Genomic DNA, 27,152 nt, shown 5'->3' on the forward strand with positions numbered 1-27,152 from the left:
CGTCTCTTTCTAAAATACGCCCCCGGGGCAACCCGCACCCATCAGTGAAAAGCGGCCATGTTGGATAACTCGCAGCATCCCTGCCAGCCGCCCCTTCACCCACTGCAACTTGTACCCCCAATCTCGGTCGTGTGATATTATATTTGGGGTATGCTGAACCGGATCAAAGGGAGATTGTTTTGGAAAGCTTGGGGACGGGAGTAGGCCGGATTTAGAAATCAGTAATAATTGGTTAAATGGAATGAAAATTTAGAGCATGTTTTTTCTTTGTAATATTGGTCAGTGGCATATATATTTTCTTACAAAGGAAAAGCTTATAAAAGTGTTTTCATATCTTCCGAACAAAAATCTAATATTATGGTTCAAAAGATCACCTCAAAAACAACATGTTTCCAATGAGACCTCTCTTACATAACGACCTGAATAGCAATTTTCTTCATATTTAGAACGTAGCTACCATTGATGCCCCCTATCCAGAATTCGTCCTACTAAGCTTTACTACTAGATATAGATTTTCCTCGTAAATGAAAAATCCATATTTCTCTTGCAAATGGAAAATCCATATTCATGAAAAAGAAAAATCCATATTTAGCTTTAATCTCGAGAACGATTTTCCCTTTTCTCTTTAGGATCGATTTTTGCAATATTCCATATGGCGTCAGATAGATGGCGTTGTAAAAGGCAGCAGTGAAAGTCAGGAAAAATGTATGAAAAATTTCAGTGGTATATTGCACACAAAATGTATCCCAATAATGATAGTAAGTATTGTTAATAACGAACTATTTTTAGCTAGCTACAATAAAAAGGTAATAATTCACAAGTTAGAGTCGGTCACAGTATATATAATAGGTTAAACTACAAAAACTTTGGTAAAATTCTGATCTTCCAACATATCATAAGAAAGCAATGCAAGATCGAAAATAAACCTACGAATTTATGAAACATACGAATAAAAAAACCTATTTAAATTAGATTTTTTTCAATTCAACACTCTGTGTATAATCATCAAGAAAGAACTAATAACAGCCTTTGGCGGGGTTAACACTTGTACAGCTTTTAAAACTTTTTCTATTAGTTGTTGGAAAATGTTTTCTTGTGAATGATTTCCCCAGAGAATATCTCTTTTTGCTTTTTTGTGGTACGCCACTGTTGGGTTCTTCCTAAAAATATGAATTCCTTGGTCAAGTTACAAAATTTTGGATTTATACTGTTTCTTCTACTTTTACTATCATTGATTTTGAAATTCAAATGGGAACACAATGAGTTATCCTATATCTGGAATCTATGAAGAATTTCAGATTTATTCGATAGAAAACAAATGATTAAGCTTCACCACGTATTTCGCGAAATATGCTGAAGTTCAATTATTTTTCAGTTTAAAATTTTGTATATGTACTAATGAAGCAAAAAATCACAAGATGGTAACCGAAATTCTTAATTTTTGCATATTTCGGTAGTTAACAAAAGAGTTTGTTGCTTTCTCTTAAATATGCGAGGGAATATTTCTATAATTTAATGCAAAAATGTAAATATGAAAAAATGCAATCACAACCCGGTAAACCAGATATCTTGTACACTCTGTGATACCTAAATTTTCATATTGTTTTAGGAAGAAAATTCATGATTTCACTGTTTCACGTTATGGCTAATAAAACCAACCCTTAAGCTAGGAAACTACCGAATTCATGGCGGATTTTACTGTCAGAAAAGTACTGGGTTCATAAAAGTGAAAATGAGCTCCAATTTTCATCACTATCAACAAAATTAAAATAATAAAGTAGCAATGAGAAATTTACCAATTTTTTAGGATATTCCTCAAATTTAGTTTTTGTTTTCTTACTTTACAATCATTTCTATCTTGTATTGAGGATTTTTTCCTTTTGGTTTAATTTTTCTTGTAGCGCATAATAAATATCCTAGCTTGAGTGAAATTCTATAACGAATGGTTCTTTCCACGTGTTAAAAATTTTATCTAAGTAGATAGGAAATTTGATAATGCGTACTTTTATAATTTAATTTCGCGCATAAGCTCGATTTAAAATCTCCTTCTATTTCACACAAATCTTTAATGCAAATATGTGCTAATTAAAAATTTTTAAATTTATTTTATGTAAAAAAAATTGCTTTAGCATTATTTTCGAGATAACAATAAAAATAATAAACTACTGATGCATCAAGATGATTATAGTTTGTTTATTATAAAATAATGTGTTCCCTAAACAAATATTAAACATAATTTTCACTCAAAAAATGAATGCAGACTATAAATGTAATTTCTATTAAAAAAAAAAAATGTTTTACGTTTCTTTCTTCAAAAACTCATATATTCAAGTTAGGGTCCAGGCGCATGCTAATCTTAAAATCGAATGCTATATTTAAAATTAGAATGTTTAATACAAGTAAAGTCTATATAATTGCAATAAAATACATATACAGGGTGATTCTAGATAAGTGAGACAAGCAAATATCTTGAAATCGGGAAGATTTACAAAAAAAATGTTCAAACAACGTCTTCTTTATTTTTGGTGCCTCAACTTTTCATAATGTCAATTTTTTTTCAAGTTCACCTTCACCTGTCTTTTGGGGTCAACTTCATGTTTTCAAATGTAATACACAATTTTTTTTTGGAAATTCGAATCTTTGTTGGCAGTAAAAAAAAAATTCAGGAAAATTAATAGCGAAGCCAAATTACTACTTAGTGAGTTTGTCAATGGGTAAACTGTCGAAATAATTCACTTTGAAGGCGATTTTAAAACATTTGTCCAATTGCCGATATGTTTTTCTTAGTAACATATGCACGAAATAATATTCATGAAATCCTAAAAAGCGTAATTCACGATTTCCCAAAAGCTTTCATTACAAAAAGTCCTTTTCCTTTCGTCTCATTAATTACTCATAATCCCCCAGAAATGCCCTCTTTTGGAGATCCACTAGATTCGAGTAATATTCATCATTCACCTAATATGAAATAATAAAGCTACGCTACTGATTGAGCTGTTTACTCAAGTGTATGTAGGTAAACAGGGATAAATTAATTCTTGCAGCGTTATTATGTATTCCCATCGAGAGGTACACTTACGACACGAGTAGGGTGAAACCATTATTACGGCCCCCTTGTGCTTTCACATCACTATTGTTGATTTTATGTAATGAAACTCCTAATAATTATTATGTATGTAACATTAACTAGTAGGAGAAATAATGGAAAAAATTCCATATAGGAGAAACAATAATCATTGAGACACATAACTAAGTCTTTAGTAAATGCCGATCCACATCCGTTTACGTAAATGAAAAAAATTCAGATATAATCGAATGACCGAGACGGGACTACGTTTATCTGCACATTTTTAGCTAATCGTCGTTCGACTCGTTTTCAATGGAAATAATTATTTAAGTTTGTAATAAAAATTAACAATTGAATATTATTGAATAAATAAAGACAAATAATTAGTTTTAAAAAATCAAATAGTAAATTTGATTTAAATGTCAAAATTGTCCATTCTATAAGATCTGAATTTAATTCAAAATTTTGGCCTACCAAAATTTGTTCTATCTCAATTATTTTGTAAAAGGAATTCGCTGTTGCCCTATGATACACTTTTGAGGTACTCTCTATAATATCAGGGTTTTTATCTTCATGCATTTGTACCGGTTATTTTAAAGTTTATCAGAAATAATTGAGAATCATGTAGAAGTGATTAAAATATGACGATTTACTTATTAAAACTACATTCACAAACCTTTCGTTGCTGAGACATAGGGTGTCAGTCTTCTTAAAAACGTCGAAATTTGTTAGTAGCTTTCAATTTTCTACAGGTATTACAATGAAGGTTTACTCAAACTTTGCGTGCTCAATAATATAAATATTGCCGTTAAAACATTAATATTAGATCCACCAGTGGCGTGCAGATGAGCACCACTTGGGAAATTTATCAAAAAAACAAATGCTACACCAATGGTTTTTTTCAAATAAAAAAATATTCTTGAAATGCCCATTCAATTTAGAAGAGAAAAATTTACTTGACTTTTTTTTCTCCGATGTATCGTTTTTTGATTAAAAAACAAAAAAACATCTGTATGCACGCTATTTAATAGTTGTTTTAATACTGCTATCATATGAACACAATTGAGAGTTAATAAATTAAAAAAATATTTATTGCCAATAGAATTAACAACAACAAATAAACATAAATTATTATAAGAAGTGCTCAAAATGAATGCCACGTTCCTGAATACTCATTTTACGTCTTCTGCGCAAAGAATTAGTAGCGGCTGATATTATTTGGTTCCTCTTCCTCAATTTTGGTCAGATCCCCTCTATTCTTAAAACTAATTGAGGTATGTCATTAATTGCTTTTGCATAAAAGTGTTTTTTCAAATAACATGAGACGAAATAATCCAAACGATTTACTTCTGGAGATCAGATTGGCTAAGAAGCTGGAACTTCCGCAGAAACATAACTGCAATTTTCACAATTGCCTAAGCGCCTTATCACACAATTAAGATTCAGATATTCCCTGACTCTATGTAGAAAATTACAAGCAGCACCATTTCGTCAAATCAAATTGTTTAATCGTGTAAACAGTGAAATATGTTTCAATGGTTCATACAAATTGCTATTAAAACATTTCTAGAAAACTTGCATGTTTACCCTCTACGAAAAAAAAACATGTTCATAGATATGACCACTAATTACGCCTAACTAAATGTTAACTTTGAATGCATGTTGGAAAGTTCGATTGCAGATTGAATGAGGGTGTTCGTGTGTTTCAATATGGCAATTATGGACATTAGTTCAACCCCTTCTGGTAAAAATAGCTTCGTCTGTCCATAAGATATTTCTCAAAATTACAGGGTTTAACTACAAATGATTTAAAATCCATTGATGGCATAGCAATCGTCTTTCTGCATCGCGAGGATTTGAATTTTGTACAGGTTGAAAATCGTATGCTTTTCGGCGGGCCTTCTTTAAAATCGTCCAGACTTTTGATGAACTAACTTGAAGTTGTAGAGCTGCCTATTTGGTACCTAAATTAGGATTAATGTCAAGAGGCTTTTAGAATTTCGTGTCTATTAATTGCTACTTTTCTATCTTCATTTCTTTCTATAGTATGCCTCGACCCAAATTGCCGAAAGCGAACACGTGTTTTCGTAAAACATCAAAATTTAGTTGACGTCTATCTGGATATTGTCTATGAATTTCACGGGCCACAACAACAGCTGATGGAGAAATTCCGCTATAAAGATCTCGCTCTCACGCAATGCCCTAACATCTGGGCTATAAATAAAAATATAAAGAAAGATAAACAGAAAGAAAACAGAACTCAAACCTCGACCTACCATTAGGTGCCGAACCATGGGTATCGTGTTTAGTACCATTCATCTGGTATACTTCCCTCCTGATTTATGAAGTGCGAATCGTCAAACAGATTAAGGGCCGCAGTAAATTAGGATGGAATGTCTCGTATCAACAACCTGCACAAGTGGCCCAAGAACCAGAGGGTGTCAGCGATAAGGCAATGGTGCTAAAGCATCAAGATGGTAACTTTTCCACAAATTCGTGAGAAAAAACACCACTCCTCTTGGAGCAAAGACCAGAACCGTTGCTCATCTCGTCGTATTAACAGCAACCTTTCAACTCACCTAATAGCACAGTTAGAATAAAACTTTACTAACTTCTAACACATTTCGTCGCAATCAAAATCTGTACACGGGCATTATAGTTAATAATTTAATCGCCAATCAAACTCTGTATTTCAACTAGGCTGTAATTAAATTTAGTGTTATACATGTAACAGAATTTCTGTACCCTCTCGAACCTTTGGAACCCCATTATTTCATGACGGCAGTCCGTCTAGTCCTTCGATTCAAGTAACAAACCCAGCCAACGTATTTGGATTTCTTCGTGGGTGCTTAGTGAGGCAGTCACTACTGTTAGGCAGGAACTCAGAAAATCTTGGCCAAAACAAGAGCATTACCATTGCAATACTCATAAACAAAATATATTTCTGTATACTCTTCGTTAGTTCAGGTTAGTTCAGGTTAGTTAAAATTTTAACGCCGAAAAATGTCACAAAATATTCAAGTAAAATAGAAACACTGATTTGCATAGCAATAGTTTGACAGGTGACATGGCTTGATAGTTTGGTGTGTTGATAATTAACTCGTCTATTCAGAAGAAAGTAATGAGCGTCCTCAGCTAAAATTTTAAGGATAAAGACAGCATGTTCAAAAATGAAGAGGAACAAACAAATAATGTCCATCGCTACTAATTCATTGCGAAGAAGACGTGAAATGTATATTTAGAAAGACATCTTCATTTGGAACCCCTGGTATAATAATTTATATTTATTTGCTCGTGTTGATTCTAATGGCAACAAATAATATTAAAATTTTTTTACTCTGAATTTTGTTGATATTTTGGAAGTATTGAAACTGTTAAGTGGCATGCATGCAGACGATTTTTTTATTGAAAAACGATACGTCGGCGGGAAAAACTGAAATGAGCTTTTCTCTTCTAAATTGAACGGGAATTCTAAAAATAATTTTTACTTTGAAGAAAATCATCGGCGTACCACTTTTTTTTCTTGAAAAATATGTCATGTGGTGCCCATCTGCATGACTCTGGTGGATACAACGTTAATATTTTTACATTAAAATATGGATTTTTGAGAACGCTAAGTGTAAGCAAGCTTTTATTGTAATACCTATAGAAACTTGAAAGCTGTTAATAAATTTCGATTTTTTTACGAAGACCCCGTATCTCAATAACGAAATATTTGTGAATATTATTTCAAGAAGTAAATAGTCATATTTTAGTCACTCTAAATGTTCTTCAATTACTTCTGTTAAACTGTGAAACACCCTGTATATTTATTCATTATTTTCCACACAACAAACAATGAACATATTTAAACCAGAACGATGTTCTATTGAAAATATGCAGGAACGGGAAGGAAAAGCTCCATAATTAGTTAATTGAAAGATCCTTAATTGGTCCAGATTGGACGATGGGAACCAGTAAAATAATTTAAACTTTTAAAAGCCTTCATTGTGCCCTACTCTCTCTGCCAGGTTTGTGGGTAATCTCGTTAGTAGTGGGAACTGTAGAGGCTGTAAAGTGTCCTTAATTGAAAATTATTGTTCCAAGGTTTTACGTGAAAATTAAAAATATGTAGGTCTAATAACTTAGAGCAGAGCGCAATGAAATGTCAATTATTTGGATACTTTATCGTCATTCTACATACTCAGCAATAGTATCTTTCAAAGCTAATAGCGAAAAAACGTCTTATTATCCCCTCAATTAAGAGATATGAAACTTGTCCGTATATGACACGAAAGCACCAAACACGTCACTTGCTTCAGACTGAAACGTATTTAATCGGCTTGATCTTTATGTTCCCTCATACAAATAAAACCAACTGAGAAATAAATTTTGCAGAACGATATTAATCGTCGCAATGATCCGTGCTACAAAACGTTTAATACACAACGTTTCGTGCCAAAAACGAATTTTTCACGGAAGTATTCCTCAGCTAAAATCGAAACTATCATGGGTAAACGTTTAACCTTGGACTGGTCTAATTCCATATGAAAATTGATTCCTAGATAAGCTTGTGATAAATGTTTTAGAAAATAGAGATATAAGAATAAAGATATCTTTGTCATCTGACTGGTTAAAATTAAAATGTTAACTTTAAGAAGAAGAGGGAGAGTGCGAAAGAAGGGCAATGTTGCAGAAGAGATGGGGTTGGTTACAAAAAGGTGATAAAAAAAGAGAACGGAATACCCATTTGATCTGGGAAAATATTATAAAAGAACCACACAAAAATATTCACAAAGAACAGAAATAAATTTAAATTGAATGGCAAACCCTGAAAAAGAAATATGGATTGAAATTAAAAGGTCAAGAATATAATGCATGGAAGAGAAGGACATAGATGAGGAGAGGGAATCAATTATTAAGAAAAGTTATTTAAACAAAATGTTTACATCTATTGAGCAAATACAGATAAGAAACCTGTTTTTTATTATTATCCTTAAACTTTACGATTGAAGTGTTAATTTTGATCATTTTCAGTAACAATTTCTTAGTGACCAAAGTTAAAAAGTCGTGCATTGACGTCTTATTTGAATTTGTAAGAAACAATTAATAAAATGTCAAGAGGATAAATAATCATCGCTCTGAATACTACGCCTATGTCTGTCTAATTTAAGTCCCTTGATGTAGCATTAACACATGCAACAATATTCTTGCTGTAAAACGATAACAAGAATAGATATGGTGACAAGTCAAAATTTATCGTGACGCCGGTATAAATAATCGCTTTTCCTTTATCACGGATCTTCCTTCTTTTTCTAGTTTATGAACTTGGCAAAGCAAAGTGCTTTCTGACCTTTTTGCACCCACGAAAGGTCGTATATTAATGTGGAACATACACGTCTTTTCAGGGGGTACTTGATTACCCTAATTACCAATTGAAATATTAGTCATTAAGTGTTATTTTTATCGCTTTTGATGTGTAATTTGATAACACTATAAATATCTGAAAAGAATAGCTTTTTTTACTTACGGTTTGCTTTGTAATGGTTTAGTTACTGCTTTGATACTCACCTGAAAAATAATTACATTGAAACAATTACAATTAATAGGTTTATGGGGTATAGATTTTTGGACAAGACAGCAGCAAGCATCGTTGCTATAAGCATTAAGATTCGACGAAACTTACATATTTTAACAAAGTAACCCTATGTTCTAGAAAATGCAGTTCAAAAAATACACTGTGATCTAAATTAAGTGACACATCCGATATTTTGTTCTATGTTCCTTGAAAAACAGTCAAGAAATCTATAGATACATGTGTTTTTATCATTTATTTGCTACACGCTCTGTATTAAACCAGTACCTCAATAAAATATCTATACAGAGACTTCTTTTTTTCTTTATAATAAACATTATACAAACAAAATCCTGTTTTCTCTCAAGAATTAACAAAATTAAAACACATTTTTACTTCAACAACTATATACCGGGCGTGTCACGCAAATTTCATCTAGTCTTACATCTACTTATTTTGAGTAACTTGGAGTGATGGTGAAAATTGTGTTTCTGGATCCTTGAGTAAAAAAGAACCAAAAGCAAGTAGAGAAATTCTGCTCTATTATTTTGTATTTTCAGTAATACAAACGGCATATTTTTGAATTTTTAATGAACTGAAACTTTTCGAAAATAACGAAAATTTCTTTCTTATTTTGAGTAAACTAGAGTAATAAAAAAACAAGGTTTTCTAAAATATTTGGCGGAAAAAGCTCCATGAAACAATAAACAAATTAAAAAATTATTTTTCAATTTTATACATTTCAAACCTTGAAGAAAGTTAGGAAGCCGTTTTTTCTACTTTTTCTCCTCGATTCTTTTATTATTTTTCGGAAAGAAAAATTTTGAGAAAATATTTTTTTAAACTCAGTAAAAAAAATTTCCCCTAAACTCGGAGTAAAACGAAAAGAAAATGTGAATTGGATGACCTTGAAGTATATTTAAGAATACTTCCGAAGTAAGAATCTCCTCTAACTACAATTGAAAATAGTAGGTAAGGCAATTTAAAGACTTTAAAAGTTTGAACAAGCAAGTCGAAAATTATTGTGAAACTCTTAGCCTACGTCACTGTGCATATTAAAGCAATTTAATACGATTACACCTGAGTTTTGCATATCACATGATAGGGCTTTTGATGAAATTTTCTACTTTACAAAAGAATAAAGCTTCACTTTGGCAAGTGAAGATCCACTGAATTAGAGAGATCAGTTATCAGTTAGCAACTAACACAGTTCAATGCAGAGATTACAAGTTAAAATAAGTTTACACATACACGTGTTTGATAACAAATTTAATTACGTCTTTTGATCTTTCAGTTTCGCACTAACGACTATGTAGAAAATACCTTTATAGATTTTCAAATACTGCATGAAAAATCGCAAGATTAAGAAAATTGAGATAGAATACTTCCAAGATTAAATTAACTTCACGTGACCTCATCAAATTCGGTGTCGACTCTCAAAAAATTTGTCACTGCCACCGTAAACACTATCTTTAGCGATTAAAAAACGATGTAACTCTTTTATGCCATCAATCAATCGATGACAGGTTTTTATATGTATCATATACCCATGGGAATTCAGCTGAATGCCAAGGGTCTATCATACATATAAAAACCTATACGCCTAACAATATCCGAGCATAATCAATATTTTTGCCATATAGGTATTATTGCTAAAAATACCATTTTACAGTAGAAGTGTAGCGCTGCAGGGTCGTACAACACTAATATATGTATGGATATAAGCGCTACTGGAGTTTATAATTTTTAATAATTTCCAAGCGAAGTTACTTTTAGTCTATAGGAAAACTGAGGACAGCAATCAACTATGAGAGAGTATCTTGTTAAAAACAATTACGGTTATTTCCCGTCTGCATAAGCAAAATAATTTCCCCAAGAGTTTAATGGGGTTAAACATGACAAGTTTCCACAATGGTTTAACCAAATATTGAGCTATATTATAAGGCATTAATCTCGAACAGTACACCATTGAAAAGATGTGTACTTCAAAAAATAGAGTCAAATTTTTGCACATTTGTTCATATCCAACTATTTTTCGGAGAATCAATTAACCGTGAATATTCTAGATTTTACCCAATTAGAACTTAGGATTTATTCGACTTTGTATTTCTATCCTACTTTTTCAAACAGGACAAATTTGAGACATTCTTTATAATCGTTAATAGTTAAGACATTCCGAATAGTATTGGATTGTAATGAATTTTATAATATTGATGGTAGTTTTCTACTGCGACCTAAGGTTTTTTTATGACTCATTCTAACCCGAGCTAATTTGAACAGTTAAAATGAACATTTGATAGTTCGCTAAAATGAAAGAAAAAAACCATTTACTTCAATTATCTTAATTAAAAAACTCGTTTCCCCCATCAATCTAAAACAGTGTACCATGTTGACTGTTATTACGTCAGTTTAATAAATCGGCAGGTAGGTCTGTTCATGATTAACCGTCTCCTGTACGGAAATGGGATAAAAAGTACGATACAATTTTGTAAACGAATTTCGAGTTGCCATCTAAACCGGATATTATATTGCAAGCTTTTATTGACAGTAATTCGGGTAGGCTCGTATCCATAACACAAAAAGTTTAATTTGCAGTCCTTTCACAACAAATTTAATCGACACGTATAGACAAATGCCTTTATCATGAGAATACAAAACAGTGAACATAAATTGCTGATAAATACAGTGACAACTGATGCTCCCCTAATATTCTCCGCCAACAAAAAATCTAGCTAACATTAATCAATACGTAATCAGAAAATTTATTAGCACCTAACGGTAGTTTGAAGGTCTAAAATGGAAATTCCTGGTAAAGTTACTCGGACATTCACAACATAGACCTAACTGGTATCCATTAATTTCGTAGCATTTGTCCGATAACTTCTTAAACAGTTTATCGGATTTAGAACATCCAAGGCTGTTCCTGCTTCTACTCTTTGTTTTGAGTACATTTGCTGTAGCGATAATTAAATTTGTGGAATTCGCAATTAATGCTCAGCTAATCCAGAGAAAATCAAATAAACCAACTACTAAGCTGCGATGTAAATTAAACATCCAATGCTGTATCGTTCAGTTAACTCATTTTAATATTTATACTTCTTTTCTTAATTATTCGCCATTAGATTTTTAAAAAATGCACGGAGTTCGACTTAAAATATATTTAAAAACATGCGTAATTTCATTAGAGAACTTTCCTGTACGCAGTTTCATAGCAATGCAGACGATTTTCGTAAAGAGTTTTCATTTTTTATAATTTTTTTAACAATATTCTCAAATGTCTCTGTCGAATAAGCAAGCCCTAAATTGAATCATCAATTTCAAGATTTAGTGATGAAGTGTTACTTTATTAAACATTTTAATACAATATAGTGCCAAGGGTTGCTGTTTTCCCCAAATTGATTTTACCAAATGGTTATTTTTTTATTAGACCAAATGTTTCTTCTGGTTCCTCTGAGTGCGGTTTGAGAGACGCTTAACATGTATTAAAGCCTCAATAAATAAATCTTTGTTTTTTTTTCATATTTTTGGAAAATTCAGCGTTTGGAGACAATTTTCCTTCAGCTGTTAACGCCTCTGTCATCCCATTTATTTCAATCACAATTTGGATTTCCGAAAATTGCCAAAACACCACTTTAAATTAAAATTATCCACTAAAATTTGACGAGACTTAACATGCGAAATCAGGTTCCTTCCTATCGCCCATACATATGATTGATTATCGATTATGGGATACACGAACTGGGTTTCGTATTTGTGCTGTGCTATCATAAACATTCACAAGGTGTGTAATAATAATTAATTAGGCAATTTCCCGGATTTGGACGCTTTCCAAAATAATTTGGAAACAATCGGAGCGACCGCTTTTAATTGGCGTGTAATTAGATGATTAAAAACATTAAAAACAAAAATTATCGGATAATATGTCAAGTGTGTTGTTTACTTGAAGTTTATAATTTGGCGTTAACTGGGTGGGAATGGTCATTAACACGAAAATATATTCTCCAGATATCATTTTTCAATCTGGCAAGTCCCCATTTCTGTTGTGGTTGCAGCTATAAAAATACTTGAGTTATATAGGATGTCGTATAAAACTCTGGGCTAATCGGTTTTCCGGAAGAAAAATGACTTTACTTGTAATTAATTAAGTGCCAAGAGTAAGCGAAGAAAAAAAGCGTTATCGCTATTCAAGCTAATTAAAATGCTACGACCTGACAAGGAAAGCTAAATATTATTTTCATCACAATTTAAATTGTTACTATTGCAGGAATGTAGATTCAAATCTAAATTATATTTTTAATGTAATAAATATTGTCTTTTGTTGTTTATATTTGCTTTTTCCCTAGCAAATTCCTGGGCCTTAATTGCTGTGCAAAATAAGTTCTATTCTAAAATAATATTTGAATAAGTAGCATTAGCTTGAAAGCTCCTTTAGATACCTGACGGGATGAATGAACAGAAGAGATATCGTTCTAAATGCAAATTTCATACAAAGCTGTAATCCGCGGTGGAAATTTTACTATAGATGATCTTATTTCAGTGTGTATGACATTTAAATGATGCTGCTGGAGATACTTCCCCCGAGAAAGTACATTCACCTTTGTTTGCAACATCAAGAGAGCGAAAATGTGTTGGTGCCGCAAATGGGTGTTCTCAAAATAAACAAAACTATATAAAATTGTCTAAAAAAAAATGGTGTTAAACTAATGAAAAGCAACAGGATTAGGAAAAAATTGTTATAATGGTTAATAAGATAATAAGATCTGATATAGAAAACAATACTTAAGCCCTTTCAGTAGTTCACCAAGGGTAAAATTTTTTCTCTGTGTGTATATAATTGCTGCTAAATGAGAAACATTTGCTTCAAAATTACTGCTAATGGTGCAAATATGAATGCTAGTCATAAAACACCACTTGCAGTCAGTATTATAGGTCAAGCTTAAACGGATGTTATAGGGTCATAAACCTATTAATTTAGAGATTTTTTTACTTAATAATATGCAGTAATGTGAACTAAAATGCAATTAAATCTGCTTTAAACAAGGAAACAAAAGGTCAGAATTATACAGAGTGTTTCAAAGTTTAACAGAAGTAACAGAAAATTATATAGAAGTGATTAAAATGTAACGATTTATTTATTAAAATCATATTCACAAACTTTTCGATATTGAGATTTGGAATGTCAAAGTCTTTGTAAAAAAATCAAATTATATTAATAACTTTCAATCCTCTACAGATATTACAATGAAAGTTTGCTCAAACTTTGCGTGCTCAATAATCTAAATTTTGCTGTAAAAACATTATCATTAGATCCACCAGGGGCGTGCAAAGAGGTGCCATTTGGGATATTAAAAAAATGGTATACTAATGGTTTTTGTCAAATTAAAAATTGTTGTTGGAACGCCAATTCAATTTAGAAGACGAAAAACTCACTTGAGTTTTCTTCTTCAAAGTAAAGTTTTTTTAGTAAAGCAAAAATCATCAGCATGCGCGCCATATAATAGTTGTTTCTAAAACATGAAAATAATTCAAAGTTGAATTAAAAAAAAATTCTTTGTCAATAAGATTAATAGTAACAAATAAACATAAATTATTATAATAAGGAAAAATGAAGATACCTTCCTGAATACACACTTCACCTATCATTCTGTTGCTATGCCAATCAGTATTTCTATTTTACTTGAATATCTTCGTACATTTTTCGGCGTTAAGATATTAACTAACCTGAACTAACCTGAACTAACGAAGAGTATACAGATAAACATTTTATCTATTGATTTTGCAATGGTAAAGCTCTTGCTGCGGTCCGTGAAATTCATAGACAATATCCAGATAGACGTCAACTAAATTTTGATGTTTTACGAAAACACGTGTTCGCTTTCGGCAATTTGGGTCGAGGCATACTATAAAAAGAAATGAAGATAGAAAAGTAGCAATTAATAGACACGAAATTCTAAAAGCCTCTTGGCATTAATCCTAATTTAGGTACCAAATAGGCAGCTCTACAACTTCAAGTTAGTTCATCAAAAGTCTGGACGATTTTAAAGAAGGCCCGCCGAAAAGCATACGATTTTCAACCTGTACAAAATTGAAATCCTCGCGATGCAGAAAGACGATTGCTATGCCATCAATGGATTTTAAATCATTTGTAGTTAAACCCTGTAATTTTGAGAAATATCTTATGGACAGACGAAGCTATTTTTACCAGAAGGGGTTGAACTAATGTCCATAATTGCCATATTGAAACACACGAATACCCTCATTCAATCTGCAATCGAACTTTCCAACATGCATTCAAAGTTAACATTTAGTTAGGCGTAATTAGTGGTCATATCTATGAACATGTTTTTTTTTTCGTAGAGGGTAAACATGCAAGTTTTCTAGAAATGTTTTAATAGCAATTTGTATGAACCATTGAAACATATTTCACTGTTTACACGATTAAACAATTTGATTTGACGAAATGGTGCTGCTTGTAATTTTCTACATAGAGTCAGGGAATATCTGAATCTTAATTGTGTGATAAGGCGCTTAGGCAATTGTGAAAATTGCAGTTATGTTTCTACGGAAGTTCCAGCTTCTTGGCCAATCTGATCTCCAGACGTAAATCCTTTGGATTATTTCGTTTCAGGTTATTTGAAAGGACACTTCTATACAGAAGGAATTAAAGACGTACCTTAATTAATTTCAAGAATAGAGGGGATCTGACCAAAATTGAGGAAGAGGAACCAAATAATATCAGCCGCTACTAATTCTTTGCGCAGAAGACGTAAAATGTGTATTCAGGAACGTGGCATTCATTTTGAGCACTTCTTATAATAATTTATGTTTATTTGTTGTTAATTCTATTGGCAATAAATAATTTTTTAATTTATTAAGTCTCAATTGTGTTCATATGTTAGAAGTGATAAAACAACTATTAAATAGCGTGCATACAGATGTTTTTTTGTTTTTAATCAAAAAACGATACATCGGAGAAAAAAAAGTCAAGTAAATTTTTCTCTTCTAAATTGAATGGGCATTTCAAGAATATTTTTTTATTTGAAAAAAACCATTGGCGTGCCGTTTGTTTTTTTAATAAATATCCCAAGTGGTGCCCGTCTGCACGCCACTGGTGGATCTAATGTTAATGTTTTAACGGCAAAATTTATATTATTAAGTACGCAAAGTTTGAGTAAACTTTCATTTTAATACCTGTAGAGGATTGAAAGCTATTAATAAATTTCAACGTTTTTAAGAAGACTGACACCTTATGTCTCAGTAACGAAACGTTTTTGTGAATGTAGTTTTAGTAAGTAAATCGTCATATTTTAATCACTTCTACATGCTTCTTAATTATTTCTGTTAAATTTTGGAACGCCCTGTTGAGTCAATAGCGCCTAATACTAACATTCGATTGAATTAAATAGGAAAAATTGAAATTGTATTTATGACCTTTTTAGAACGTTACTATACTAGTGAATAGTTCTGAAAATTATAAATAATTACCTAATCTGAGTATTGTGGCCATTGATAGTTTCCATTGTTATTAATTGCTATATTCCTTTCCCAATGTTTAGTCTTTCAAATATATCCATCAATGACACATGTCCAATCAACACGTGTTTTTCATTTCGGTGATAATAGTGCATTTACTACCGTACACTTCAGAGTTGTTTCAGTTGACAAAAACATTGTTAAAATTCCATTTGTTAACTGACAAGTAGAATTTCACTAACAATATTGGTAGGAAGCCTTAAAGTTGTAATATATTTTGAAATAATTAAAAAATTTATATTTTTTCGATTTAAAAAACCGATGTCTAGCTGACGTGGTGAAATGAGCATGCAATAGTCAAAATAGCGATTCAAATTAGGTTTGTAAAATTACCGATGGCCACATTAGATGCTGATTAAACTAGTATGCTCCCCAACGAAATTATAGGCCATCACAATTTTTTACGATAATTGGTAATTTTGGTAAACAAGATTTTTAAAAATTATTTTAGATTTTACAACATTGCAAATAATAAACAAAAACTTTATTGACTACACAACTTTATTTCTGATTCGAATATGAAAATAAAATAAAATTCCAAGACGACGTAAACATAGTCCAACCTTTCTTTATCTGCTGATTACCTCCATAGTTTTTCTATTTGATAGTGTGTTGTCTCCTATTGTTTTCTAAGACTTCCACGAATCGGTTTGAAAGTGATTTAAAAAGTTATTTTTATGTATTTTTGTTGAATATTAGTCCATTTTCTATGATGTAAGTATTAAGTTTCTCTATGGAGTTGACCTGTATTAATTACTTGTGCATAAACTGCTCGAGAAAGTTCTCCCAACAATTCTTAATAATGTTAAGATCTGATGATCGGGGTATCTAGGATAAAGCTGAAATATATTTGGCTTCAAAACATTTTTTTTCGATTTGTGCTGTGTGAACAGGTGAATTGTCTTGCTGAAGAGTGAGTCTCTCTCTTGTTAGCGCTTCTCCTCTTTCACGGATTGGTTCTTGCTGATTAACTTCTATATATTATAATTTTTTTGCGTTCGTTTTTAACGAACAAAATAGTAATTCAGCCCTTCCATTGTACCCTATCCCAGCCTAAACTATAATGCCTCCTTCCCCTAGTTGACGTTTGCGTCAAAATATTTTTCTCTTATGTAAATCATGAAAATAATATTGATATCCACCAGGATCATTCAAATTGAAACGTTTTTTATCTTCTGAAAATAACTGTGTCCATTTCTTTTTTCATATATTCAATTGCAAATTACTTCCTGTTGGCTTTAGAGCTTTTGGAATAGAAGGTTTTGTCTTCAGTTTAAATTTTTGGCTTTTTCCAAAATGCATTGGACATTTCCGGTGTTTGTACTCCAGTTCGTTCATAAATTTCTCTTGCGGAGTCAGATGCTTGGCGTAGAATTGCTCTGCGTTCGTGGAGAGTTGTCGCCATGGGCCTGCCTGTGCACTTCTTTCGGCCATAAGCATAACTTAGCTTAATAACATTTTCATTATAACATAACTACTTCCATTTAAAATTCGAATAATTTTTGAAATTGTTCAATTTTTTCGTATAATGTTTTAATAATTCATTATTCGACAACAATTTTGCTCTTTTCATTGTTTAATTAAATTTAATTGCATTAAATAATAACAAATGATATTTAGTATTTCAAAACTAAATTATTACTGCGTTTTGAACAAGACTAAGATTAAAAACCGAGCATGCCCTATGTTTTTGTCGCATTGGAATTGTATTTTATGGACAAATATATATATTTTTATTTGCTTATATATTATATATAAGTAAATAAATAATCTTTATTTCCTCAAGGAAACAGGCTATTGACCATTGTTTGGTCTTTCTGCCCATGTTACATTTCACTATTTAGTGCTTCATATTATGTAACAGAGATAGTAACTTCTAGATACATTACAGTTGTGGGTTGTAACGCTCTAGCAGGGTGTTGTTGGGAAATTGAAACCGTGATTGCCTTTCTGTCTTGTCAGGCACAATGGGGTTAATATTGTCGAATTGTCAGGGTTGTTTTTCCATTTCATTGTATGTCTAGACTTCTTTGTGTTATTCTTGTCATGTTTGTGCGTTGGTATAATAGTTGATTGGATGGATTGTGTAAGGAATTATGGGGGCGTCGTATTTTAGAAATTAATCTGAGCACGATTTGTTCTGTTGTTTGTATGTGCCGGTTTGTTTTTTCTGTGGTGTTTGTTTTTATTATGTGTCCGTAATCTAGTAGTGATTTGCAGATGGTGTTAGGGACTCTAAGTTATTGGTTTTTTTGTTTCTATTTATTTTTTTATTGTTGTTAATGTTAGGTTTATTGTATACTGTCATTTACTCCCTTAAGTTACGCCTATGTACTGCGATACTTATTCGGAGAATACCATCTGGGTGCCAGACCACATGGCTCATCAGGCCAAAGCTAAGGATACGCTTTGGTTGGGGAATGTGCTACTAGTCGAAGAAGCTTTCTCTATAGGGACTATTGCTTTGATGGTCAATTTGTTGGACCCGCAATATTCCCAGAAAAGCAACTAGTATAGATATTCCCCAGATGGCCACGAGTTATGGGATTCGTTGTAGCCATAGCTTATAATGGTTCTTGGTGGTGGTGCGCCCCTGGTTGGAATTCTTCGGGGTTAGTACTAAAGGGATAATCGGAGCAATTTTCTCTCTCTTTTTCTGCTCTTCCTGTGGTCTTGTCGGGGAAAGCTACGTCGGTGACGGGATGTGATCCGCATCATATCGTGTAACTCGCCCAATAAGCATTCTCCCTCTTCTTTACTTAGACCGAGATTCTTACATTCTTTTGAGATAAGTGCATAGTTAATACAGTCCATTTTTACATAAAACAAATTGTCTTTGTCGTGTTTCATTTATCGAAGGAACACCCTTAACAGATGGATTTGTATATTTTGGTAGCTATCTCAGCGATGATTCCTTCGTCTTTGTACGTTAATCACCCAAAGTGTTTAGTTATTTTTTTAAATTTTTGTCCTCATGTTTTGTGAATTTCAGTTAGTAATCGATTATCATACCTAGATATTTAATATATTTTGTTGATTTAGTTGTTTGGCCGTCTGCACTTATTGTTGGTGAATCGGCTTTAATTCTATGATTCAGTAATAGATGTTGATTTTTTGTTGGGTTAGGTGTTAGTCTCCATTTATAGAACCATGTCATTGTAGTGTTCGTTAAAGTCTGCAGCTTTTTCACTGCTCTTTCTATAGTTTTGTCATGTACAATGAGTGCGGTGTCATCTGCGTATTGTAATATGTATGCATCTTTTTCCATTTGGTTCTGGTTCTGTAGGTTGTGATGGTAAATGTCGTGGCAGAACACATTATAGAGTAAAGGTGACAGTGGTGATCCCTTTGGAAATCTTTGAGTAGGTGAGAATAGGTGTGATAGTGTATTGTTAATTCGTACTTCTAGTTGTCTGTTTTCGAGTAGGTTTTTTATTGTGAAGAGTAGATGTGTTGACGTCTGCAGATGGTGAAGCTTGTATAAAAGTCCTTTATGCCAGACACTTTCGAATGCTTTGTTTATATTCATAAATAGGCTGGCTGATGTCTTGTTTATATGTTGTTAGTCGGTATGAACAATGGATGAATGGTTGAGCATTTTGATTTGAAGCCGAATTGGTAGGCTGGTATATTTTGTCTGATCTGTTCTTGGAGTCTGTTCTTGAAAATGTATTCAAATACTTTGCTTATCACTGGTAGTAGCGTTATGGATTTGTAATTCTGTGTTTATGTATTGCCTAATCCAGTTTTTGGAATGGATATGATAATGCCCTTCTTCCAGCTGTTGGAGATCTTGATGTTCCTTAGGTAGTTGTTCATTAAATTATTATTACGTGTGTTTCTACTGTTAGGTTTTTTAAAATTTAGCTTTTAATGTTATCATGTCCTAGTGCTATGTAATTTGTTTGTGTAAGCATCTCTCATATTCACTTTCTGTCATTGGGGATGGGTTGTTGTTACTGTTGCATTTGAAAAAATTATCATATCATTCATTTACCCTCTAAAAGTTTTCTTGGTTGAACTTGGAGTTCGTCGGAGCGCTGAAGGTTCTTTGAAAATGCTTAACAAAGACATCAGCTTTGTCTTTGTTTGTGTGTAATTCTTTGTCATTTTCTATTATTGTTACGATAGGGTCTATTTTTTTGTATATTAACAGTTTTTAAATTTTTTTTTAGAAGAATTTTCCTCTGTCTTTTTCAATTTTTTGACATTTATCAATCCACTTCTTCTGTCGGTACTGTTGAATCATTTTTTAAATATTTTTATTAAGAATGGTCATTGTACTTTTCGTATTTTGGTTTTGTGCTTGTGTATAGAGTCTGTATAGGTTCCTTTTGTGTTCGATTAGTCTCAGTATAAACTTTGGTAGTGTGTGGTTAAATTTCTTTTATAGGCGTGTGTTCCTCTCTTATTTATGACATTTCTTTTTGTATTTTTTCTAGTGATATGTTCCGTTGTTGTCATTTTGTGTTATAGTCGTATTTGAACCAGAAATAAATTTATGTTATCAAAAAGTTAGTTTCTTTTTATTATTTGTGATATTATGAAACCGAAAATAATTTTTAAAACTCTTGTGTAATAGAATTAACAATCGTCGTTAGAAATTGGGGTGGCCTATAATTTGGTCAGGGAGTGTATTTTCCTCACATATGAACATTCTCCGTATTGTCAAATTAACAGGGGCTACAATAGCTTGGTTGATAATCATCATTCTGCCTCCTATAAACATTTAGCGAATTTAAATGGATCGGTGGATGAAAACTAAAAAAGGAAAACATATAAGACTCTTCCTTTTATGTCAAATTTTAAATAAAGGACTAATACACACGTATATTTTTGTCTCCAATTTAAACACTACAATATTTCTGAAGTTTCTCGAATATATGAAATATTTGTTCGTAAATCACATATTTATTTATCGACTTTAACTAAAATCGGATTCTACGGTTTAAGCCTCAGTTTGTTTCAGCTTGACCTATAAAACTTGCTTATTTTTTCTGGTTTTAAGGGTGTGTGCTATTATTCAAGCTAGAGTATTAGAAAGAAACGTGCAAAATATTGAAATTTTTAACCTTAAGAAACGTCGTCCAAACTTGCACTCCAGTTCGCCATGTTCCTCTAAATCCCTGATAAAAAAAATAACTATAATAGCATGAAAACCTAAGGCAAAAAATTCTGAGCATACTAAATACTATTTGATCACCTATAGAGATATACAGACATTTTCAATGACTGAAATATCAATAGACTATACCTAACTTTATCAATAGCATACTTTCCACATAAATGATGAAATAAGACCCAATAATTGGCTATTGTTTAATTTTTAACGAAAATTAGCTTCAAGATACAGTTGTCAGTACTTTGACATATTGGCCTTAATCCATCTTAAAAACAGCAACTTACTCTAGGCCGTGTTCAGAGAAGGCCTCACTGATATCCGAATCGCTTCTGGGTAGTACCAACCTAGGCAAAATGGTGGCCTTTTTCCTTCGCGTTTTCAAGGTAGTTTGCTGAGTCAAACTCATAAATTCCGGAGTCCTGTGAGGAGAGTGGGGAGACAATATTGTTAGTCTCCGTTCTCCAGGACTGAGGCTCAAATATCCCGCAGGGGGTGGCAGGCTGAGGTGCTGGGGAACTCGCATTCTCCCCGACCTATATAAAAGATAATAAATTATGTGTGGTGTTGTAAGCGACTAAGAAAGAAATTCATAGAAGTCCCAAAACCGATTAGAGATGTGAAGTTGCTCAATTTGAAGGCAAACCAAATGATGGATCAACATTTTCGCAGTTTTCATTACTTTCATACAAGCAACTGCGCATCTCTTACCGTTATGAAGATCTTGATTCAAATATGGATGATTTTATAGAGATGTGTAAAGGTAATAACTTCTTTAACAGGCATATAAAAAATTTGAAAAATTGCGTTAACGCATATAAAAAAAAAGGATCATTAACAGTCAAATTAGATTTCGACCAAAAAAGGTCTTAAGGAAGATATCAAAAGTATCCCTATACAGCAAAATTAAACTTTTATTAATTTGGCGGAAAAGTAAATTAAATTACACGGAAAAAATTCACTTAAAAAGCGAAGTTAATTACTGTCGCCTTTACCACTCGGTGAAATGAAAATGTATTATCATTCTATAAAAATAATTTTTAAAATGTAAAATAGAACTCACCACAATCCCCTTTTTTTCTCAGCAGTAATTTCAGCCGATGTACTTAAAGACAACATCGCCCCTTCTCCACTCACTGCATGCCGCTTGAGCACCATCTCTCTATCGATACTCTCCAAACTTTTGGCCTCAGTTGACTCAGAAAAACCCTTCCTCATATCCCCACTCAGAAAGCTCCTAGAGGCCGTTTTAAGACTTTCCATGCTCCTCGCCGTTTCAGTTCTCTGACCCGCAGTTAGGAATTGACCCTTAACTGGAAGATCGTATTCTTCCTGACTAGAGCTAGAGTGGGGAGTGGTTAGTCTGGAGTACCTAGGGCTGACACGAAGGCTGTCCGATTCAGATTCCAAAGAGTCCGCGCTGGCTTGTTGTGTCACAATTTGACATTGAGGTAGAGAACCGGAGCTGAGTTCAGAAGAAACAGTAGCTGTTTGGTTAGATGTAGTTGCTTGTTGGAAAGTTGCTTTAGCCAGTAAGCCGAAAACCACAATTGTAGTAGTGGTTTCTTCAGTTTCTTCTGAAGAAGTCGTTCTGGACACGTCTTGCTGAATCAATGTGACTGTGGAGGAAGTTTTGCGAAGGTTTTGATCGCATGTTGGCTCAGTGGTGGTCTCATCATCTTCTTCTTCCATTTTAGGTATCTTCTTCCGTGAGTAAATTGTGGTGAATATCAGGAAAGCCGTTGCATTGGACGTTGGACGGATGATGTGTGAGTCTAGAACGAAAACAACTTTAGTGCTTTATTTCTCCTTAAAGTGGAGCGATTTCCAACGCGTATGAAACTTATATAATTAATTGGCATTGTTTCTAGAAGACAAGAAATGGGAGCTAACAACTGACAAAATATCCGGATTCAAGGTTGCTGTACCGTGCATTTTACGGGCAGATGGTTTCATTAGGCAGGATCATCATATTATGGCCAAAATTTAGATAATTATGACAAACATTTTTAACATTAAGGAAAATATATAGATTAGTATTGACTTTTAATAATACAAGGCTAAATGTTGGAGCACCGCAAATTGATCAAAGCTTACACCGTAGGGTATTAAACAGCATACTGCGTTGCTCCCCGAGAGACAATTAGATTATTTGATAATTAGCGACTAATGCGTGCAATTTCTCAGATTTAAATGAACTAGCAATTATATCGTACATGTAAGATTTTATTTAATTTACAGGCTATAAAGAAATGAAGAAAGGTGAATAATAACTAAGATTATTCCTGGATTATTCCTGTATACCAAGGAATGGTGCATGTATCGCAATTTCCATAAATTCTTTTCATACATATGCAAATAGATTTGAAAATTTTAAAAATATATGGAGTATATAAATTAAAGAGTTTAGTTCTCAACCCTTAAACGAGTATGTTGGGCGCCCCAGACATGCATGAGTTATAAGACACGCAAACATAAGATATCCGGTGAATATCACTTGGAGACCGAATGCCGTTAATCAATTGAATTTAAACCAAATGTAATCAAACGTTAGTTTCTTACCAAAAAGACAAAGAATTTGAGCTCTAAAAATGTTTTAATGGCGTATTTTCCAGGACAACGCAGACAGAAGAAATAATAAATATTCTTTTAAACGTTTTATGTTGTGGGAAATGTATAATTTGTTCAGAACAATGGAAGAAATTAATTAATGTTGACAAGAAAATGAGGGTACGAAATGTAGGCGGGAAGTAGACGTTTGTAATATGACATTTTTCCACTTATAATGAGGTTAGTAACGTTAGCATTATATGCATATACAGGGTGAGTCGGGAGGATCGTGCCAAACTTCAGGAGCGTGTTGTACATGAAAAATAAATGTAAAAAAACTCAAATGTTGTCATCCGATTTTCGTTTGTTTACAAGTTATAGCGTAAGTAAAATTAAAACAAAATTTAAAAAATTTATAAATTTCATAAGAAATTCCATAACTGAAAGTTTGGATATCATAGTAAATGTTTAAAAATATTTCCATTAACTTCTAAACATTTTCGGCTTCGTCTATGAAGAGCATTCGTTGCGCTCCTGATTGTTTCATGTCTTTCTTTAATAGCAGCTGCAGCATTTCTAATGCGTTGAATTAGTGCATCTTGAGTGTCCACTTTTACTCTGTACACTTCAGTTTTAAACCAACCCCACAAACAATAGTCTAGTGGTGTGAGGTCTGGAGACCTTGAAGGCCAACTAATAGGGCCACCACGACCAATCCAACGTCCAGGAAACGTTTCGTCTAAATGTTGCTTAACCTTTATGTTTTAATTTTATTTACGCTATAACTTGTAAACAAACGAAAATCGGACAACAACATTTGAGTTTTTTTACATTTATTTTTCATGTACAACACGCTCCTGAAGTTTGGCACGATCCCCACGACTCACCCTGTATACACCGTGTACGAAAAAAGTCCGGTAACCCTGAAATATCTCGAAAAACATTCAATTTATTAAAAAATACTTGAAGGAAAAATTGAAGAAGTTTAAAAATTCTTCCGTTCTGCGGTATTCAGAAATATACAAGGAGCGTCACAAAATAGCAGTTAATTGAAATTATGTTTTTTCTTATGAAATGACAAATTTTTATAAAATTTTCTTATTCAACCTGGTGTTCTAAACACACTTCATGTAACGCATCTTATGGTTAACTCTAGCGATTTAAGAGTTATTGTAGAAATAAAGAAAAAAATTAATTATTCTTATATAAATAAATTTATTGGTATTGAAAAAAGTGCTCAAAATGTGCCCGTAAACTGCTTGACAATGAGCAAAATTTTAATAACAATTTTCAATAACCTGTTCCAACATTTTTACAGTAACGAGATTGCACTTGTCAGTAATGCTTCTCCTTAGCTCATTTAAATGTGCCGGTTTTGTGACATGCACCTTACATTTTAAGCGGCCGACCATAGAAAATAGTCAAGGGACGTCAAGCCCAATGATCTAGGGGGGTAACCCATTTCGCCTTCACGTCCTAACAGAATATAACTCATAATAAGCAAGCTGATCATTAGAGAGTGTTAGGGACTTTAAGTTATTGTTTTTTTGTTTGTTGTTGTTAATTTTGGTTTTTATTAGGTATTTGTATTTTATCCCTTAAGTTATGCCCATGTACGGCGATACTTGTTCTGAGAATACCATTTGGGTGCCAGACCACATGGACCAAAAACTAAGAGCACGTTTCGGCTGGGGAATATACTACTAGTCAAAGGAAGCTTTCTCGATCGGGACTATTGCCATGATGGGCAATTTGTTGTGTCTGCAATATTCCCAGAAAAGCGACTAGTATAGATATTCCCCAGATGGCCGCGATTTATAGGATTCGGCGTAGCCATAGCCCATGAGGGTTCTTGGTGGTGTACGCCTCCGGTTGGAATTCCTCGGGTTTAATACTTAAGGGATAATCGAAGTAATTTTTGCTCTCTTTTTTCTTTTCTTCGTGTGGAAGCTGCGGCGGTGTCGGGATGTCATCGAAATCATAGTGTGTAACCAGCCCAATTAAGCATTCTCCCTCTTCTTACTTAGACCAAACCTCTTTCATCATTTGATATAAGTGCAAGTTAAATATAGTCCATTTTTTTGTAAACCAAATTGATGTTTTCGTGATTTCATTTATCGAAGGAACTCCTTAACAGACAGATTTAAAAAATAGACAACCCATTATTACTTTTATCAATGACACTGAGAATGGTTTTATAGATCATCAAATTTGTTGCATATGCACATTTTGAGTACTTAATCCAATAAAAACAAGTTTGTTTGGTTTTCTTCATCCCTGCATTCGCTGCTGAATCGCTAGAGTTAGCCATAGGACATGTTAACAAAATTGAGTTCGGGATGCGAAGATAAATCAGAAAATGTCATAAAAAGTTTGTCACTCCATAGAGAAAAACATAACTTCAAATTATTACTACATTGTGAAGTACTTTGTATATTTCTGAATTTTTATATACGTTATTTTTTTAAATAATTTGCATAGTTTTCGAGATATTTCAGAGTTGCCGGAGTTATCGTACACAGTGTATATGGCTCCATATAAGATTACGTGATATTTCAGTGGTAGAAATCATGGAAAATTCATAGGAAATTCTGCAATTTGCTGAAAGACATTTTCATTCCTGGCTATTCTTGGAAATTCAGGAAACTTTACCCTGGCTTTGACCCTTGACAGACCTTGGCAAGTAGTCAAAAACTTTTTGCTTCAAAGTAATGTTAAACTCTTCCATTTTGGGCAATCCTGGTTAATCTAAAGACTAGTTATTTCCTAGATATTTACAAAATTCATATCAATCTACCAATGACGTCAATCCCGATATTTATTTTGCAAATAGACCTTGAAATTGAGTTCGGTAATCCGAACATAAACAGTTTTTACAATTTTATTATATTTAAATACCTAAAACTACTTTATGGAAATTGTCTGCTCGGGTATTCAAAGTAGAAAAATTCTTGGAAATTTTTTTACGGACGTTGCTAACTTGAAGTAACCTATATCTGAAAGCTCAACGATATTAAATTTTAAAGACAATTTAAGCAGCACTCTACTTAGAAATTGCTTCGAGACACAATTATGTGGCACAAAGCACTATACTTCTTACATTATGTAGGGAATTTATTATGTTTCCGGAATATCAGCCCTTCTTATTAGAAATTATTATCCTTAGACAGGAAAAATCCTTAGACAGGAAGACTAAATTTAAAAAATATACAAAAACTTTTGCCTAGAAGAGCTTTGAAGATAATTTATATAGAGCATCTTTTACCATAATACCGTAGAGTTTTGGTGTCGAATGCAGATGATGTATAGGTTAATAATCCTTTTAACAT

The 27,152-nt window shown here is 32.8% G+C and overlaps 1 protein-coding gene and 1 long non-coding RNA gene across 5 annotated transcripts in view; one reads left to right on the forward strand and one right to left on the reverse strand.

Moving 5' to 3' along the window:
- The window catches only part of dnc (phosphodiesterase dunce), a 293,397-nt gene that overhangs the window by 205,426 nt on the left and 60,819 nt on the right, over window positions 1-27,152 (reverse strand). For 3 of the 4 annotated variants that reach the window (XM_066289946.1, XM_066289947.1, XM_066289945.1), the window contains 3 exons: window positions 22,337-23,048; window positions 21,561-21,809; window positions 21,227-21,280 (listed from right to left, as the gene is read on the reverse strand). In XM_066289946.1, coding sequence (XP_066146043.1) covers window positions 21,227-21,280; window positions 21,561-21,809; window positions 22,337-22,965 — 932 coding nt within the window. In that variant the 5' untranslated portion in view covers window positions 22,966-23,048. The remainder of the gene's footprint in view (window positions 1-21,226; window positions 21,281-21,560; window positions 21,810-22,336; window positions 23,049-27,152) is intronic. The other variant, XM_066289948.1, reaches the window with a different exon arrangement.
- Window positions 1-27,152, forward strand: part of LOC136343346 (uncharacterized) — a 95,959-nt gene that overhangs the window by 25,600 nt on the left and 43,207 nt on the right. The window lies entirely within an intron of this gene.

This window comes from Euwallacea fornicatus, chromosome 14 (assembly GCF_040115645.1).
Source record: "Euwallacea fornicatus isolate EFF26 chromosome 14, ASM4011564v1, whole genome shotgun sequence".
In the NCBI taxonomy this organism is placed as follows: Eukaryota; Metazoa; Arthropoda; class Insecta; order Coleoptera; family Curculionidae; genus Euwallacea; species Euwallacea fornicatus.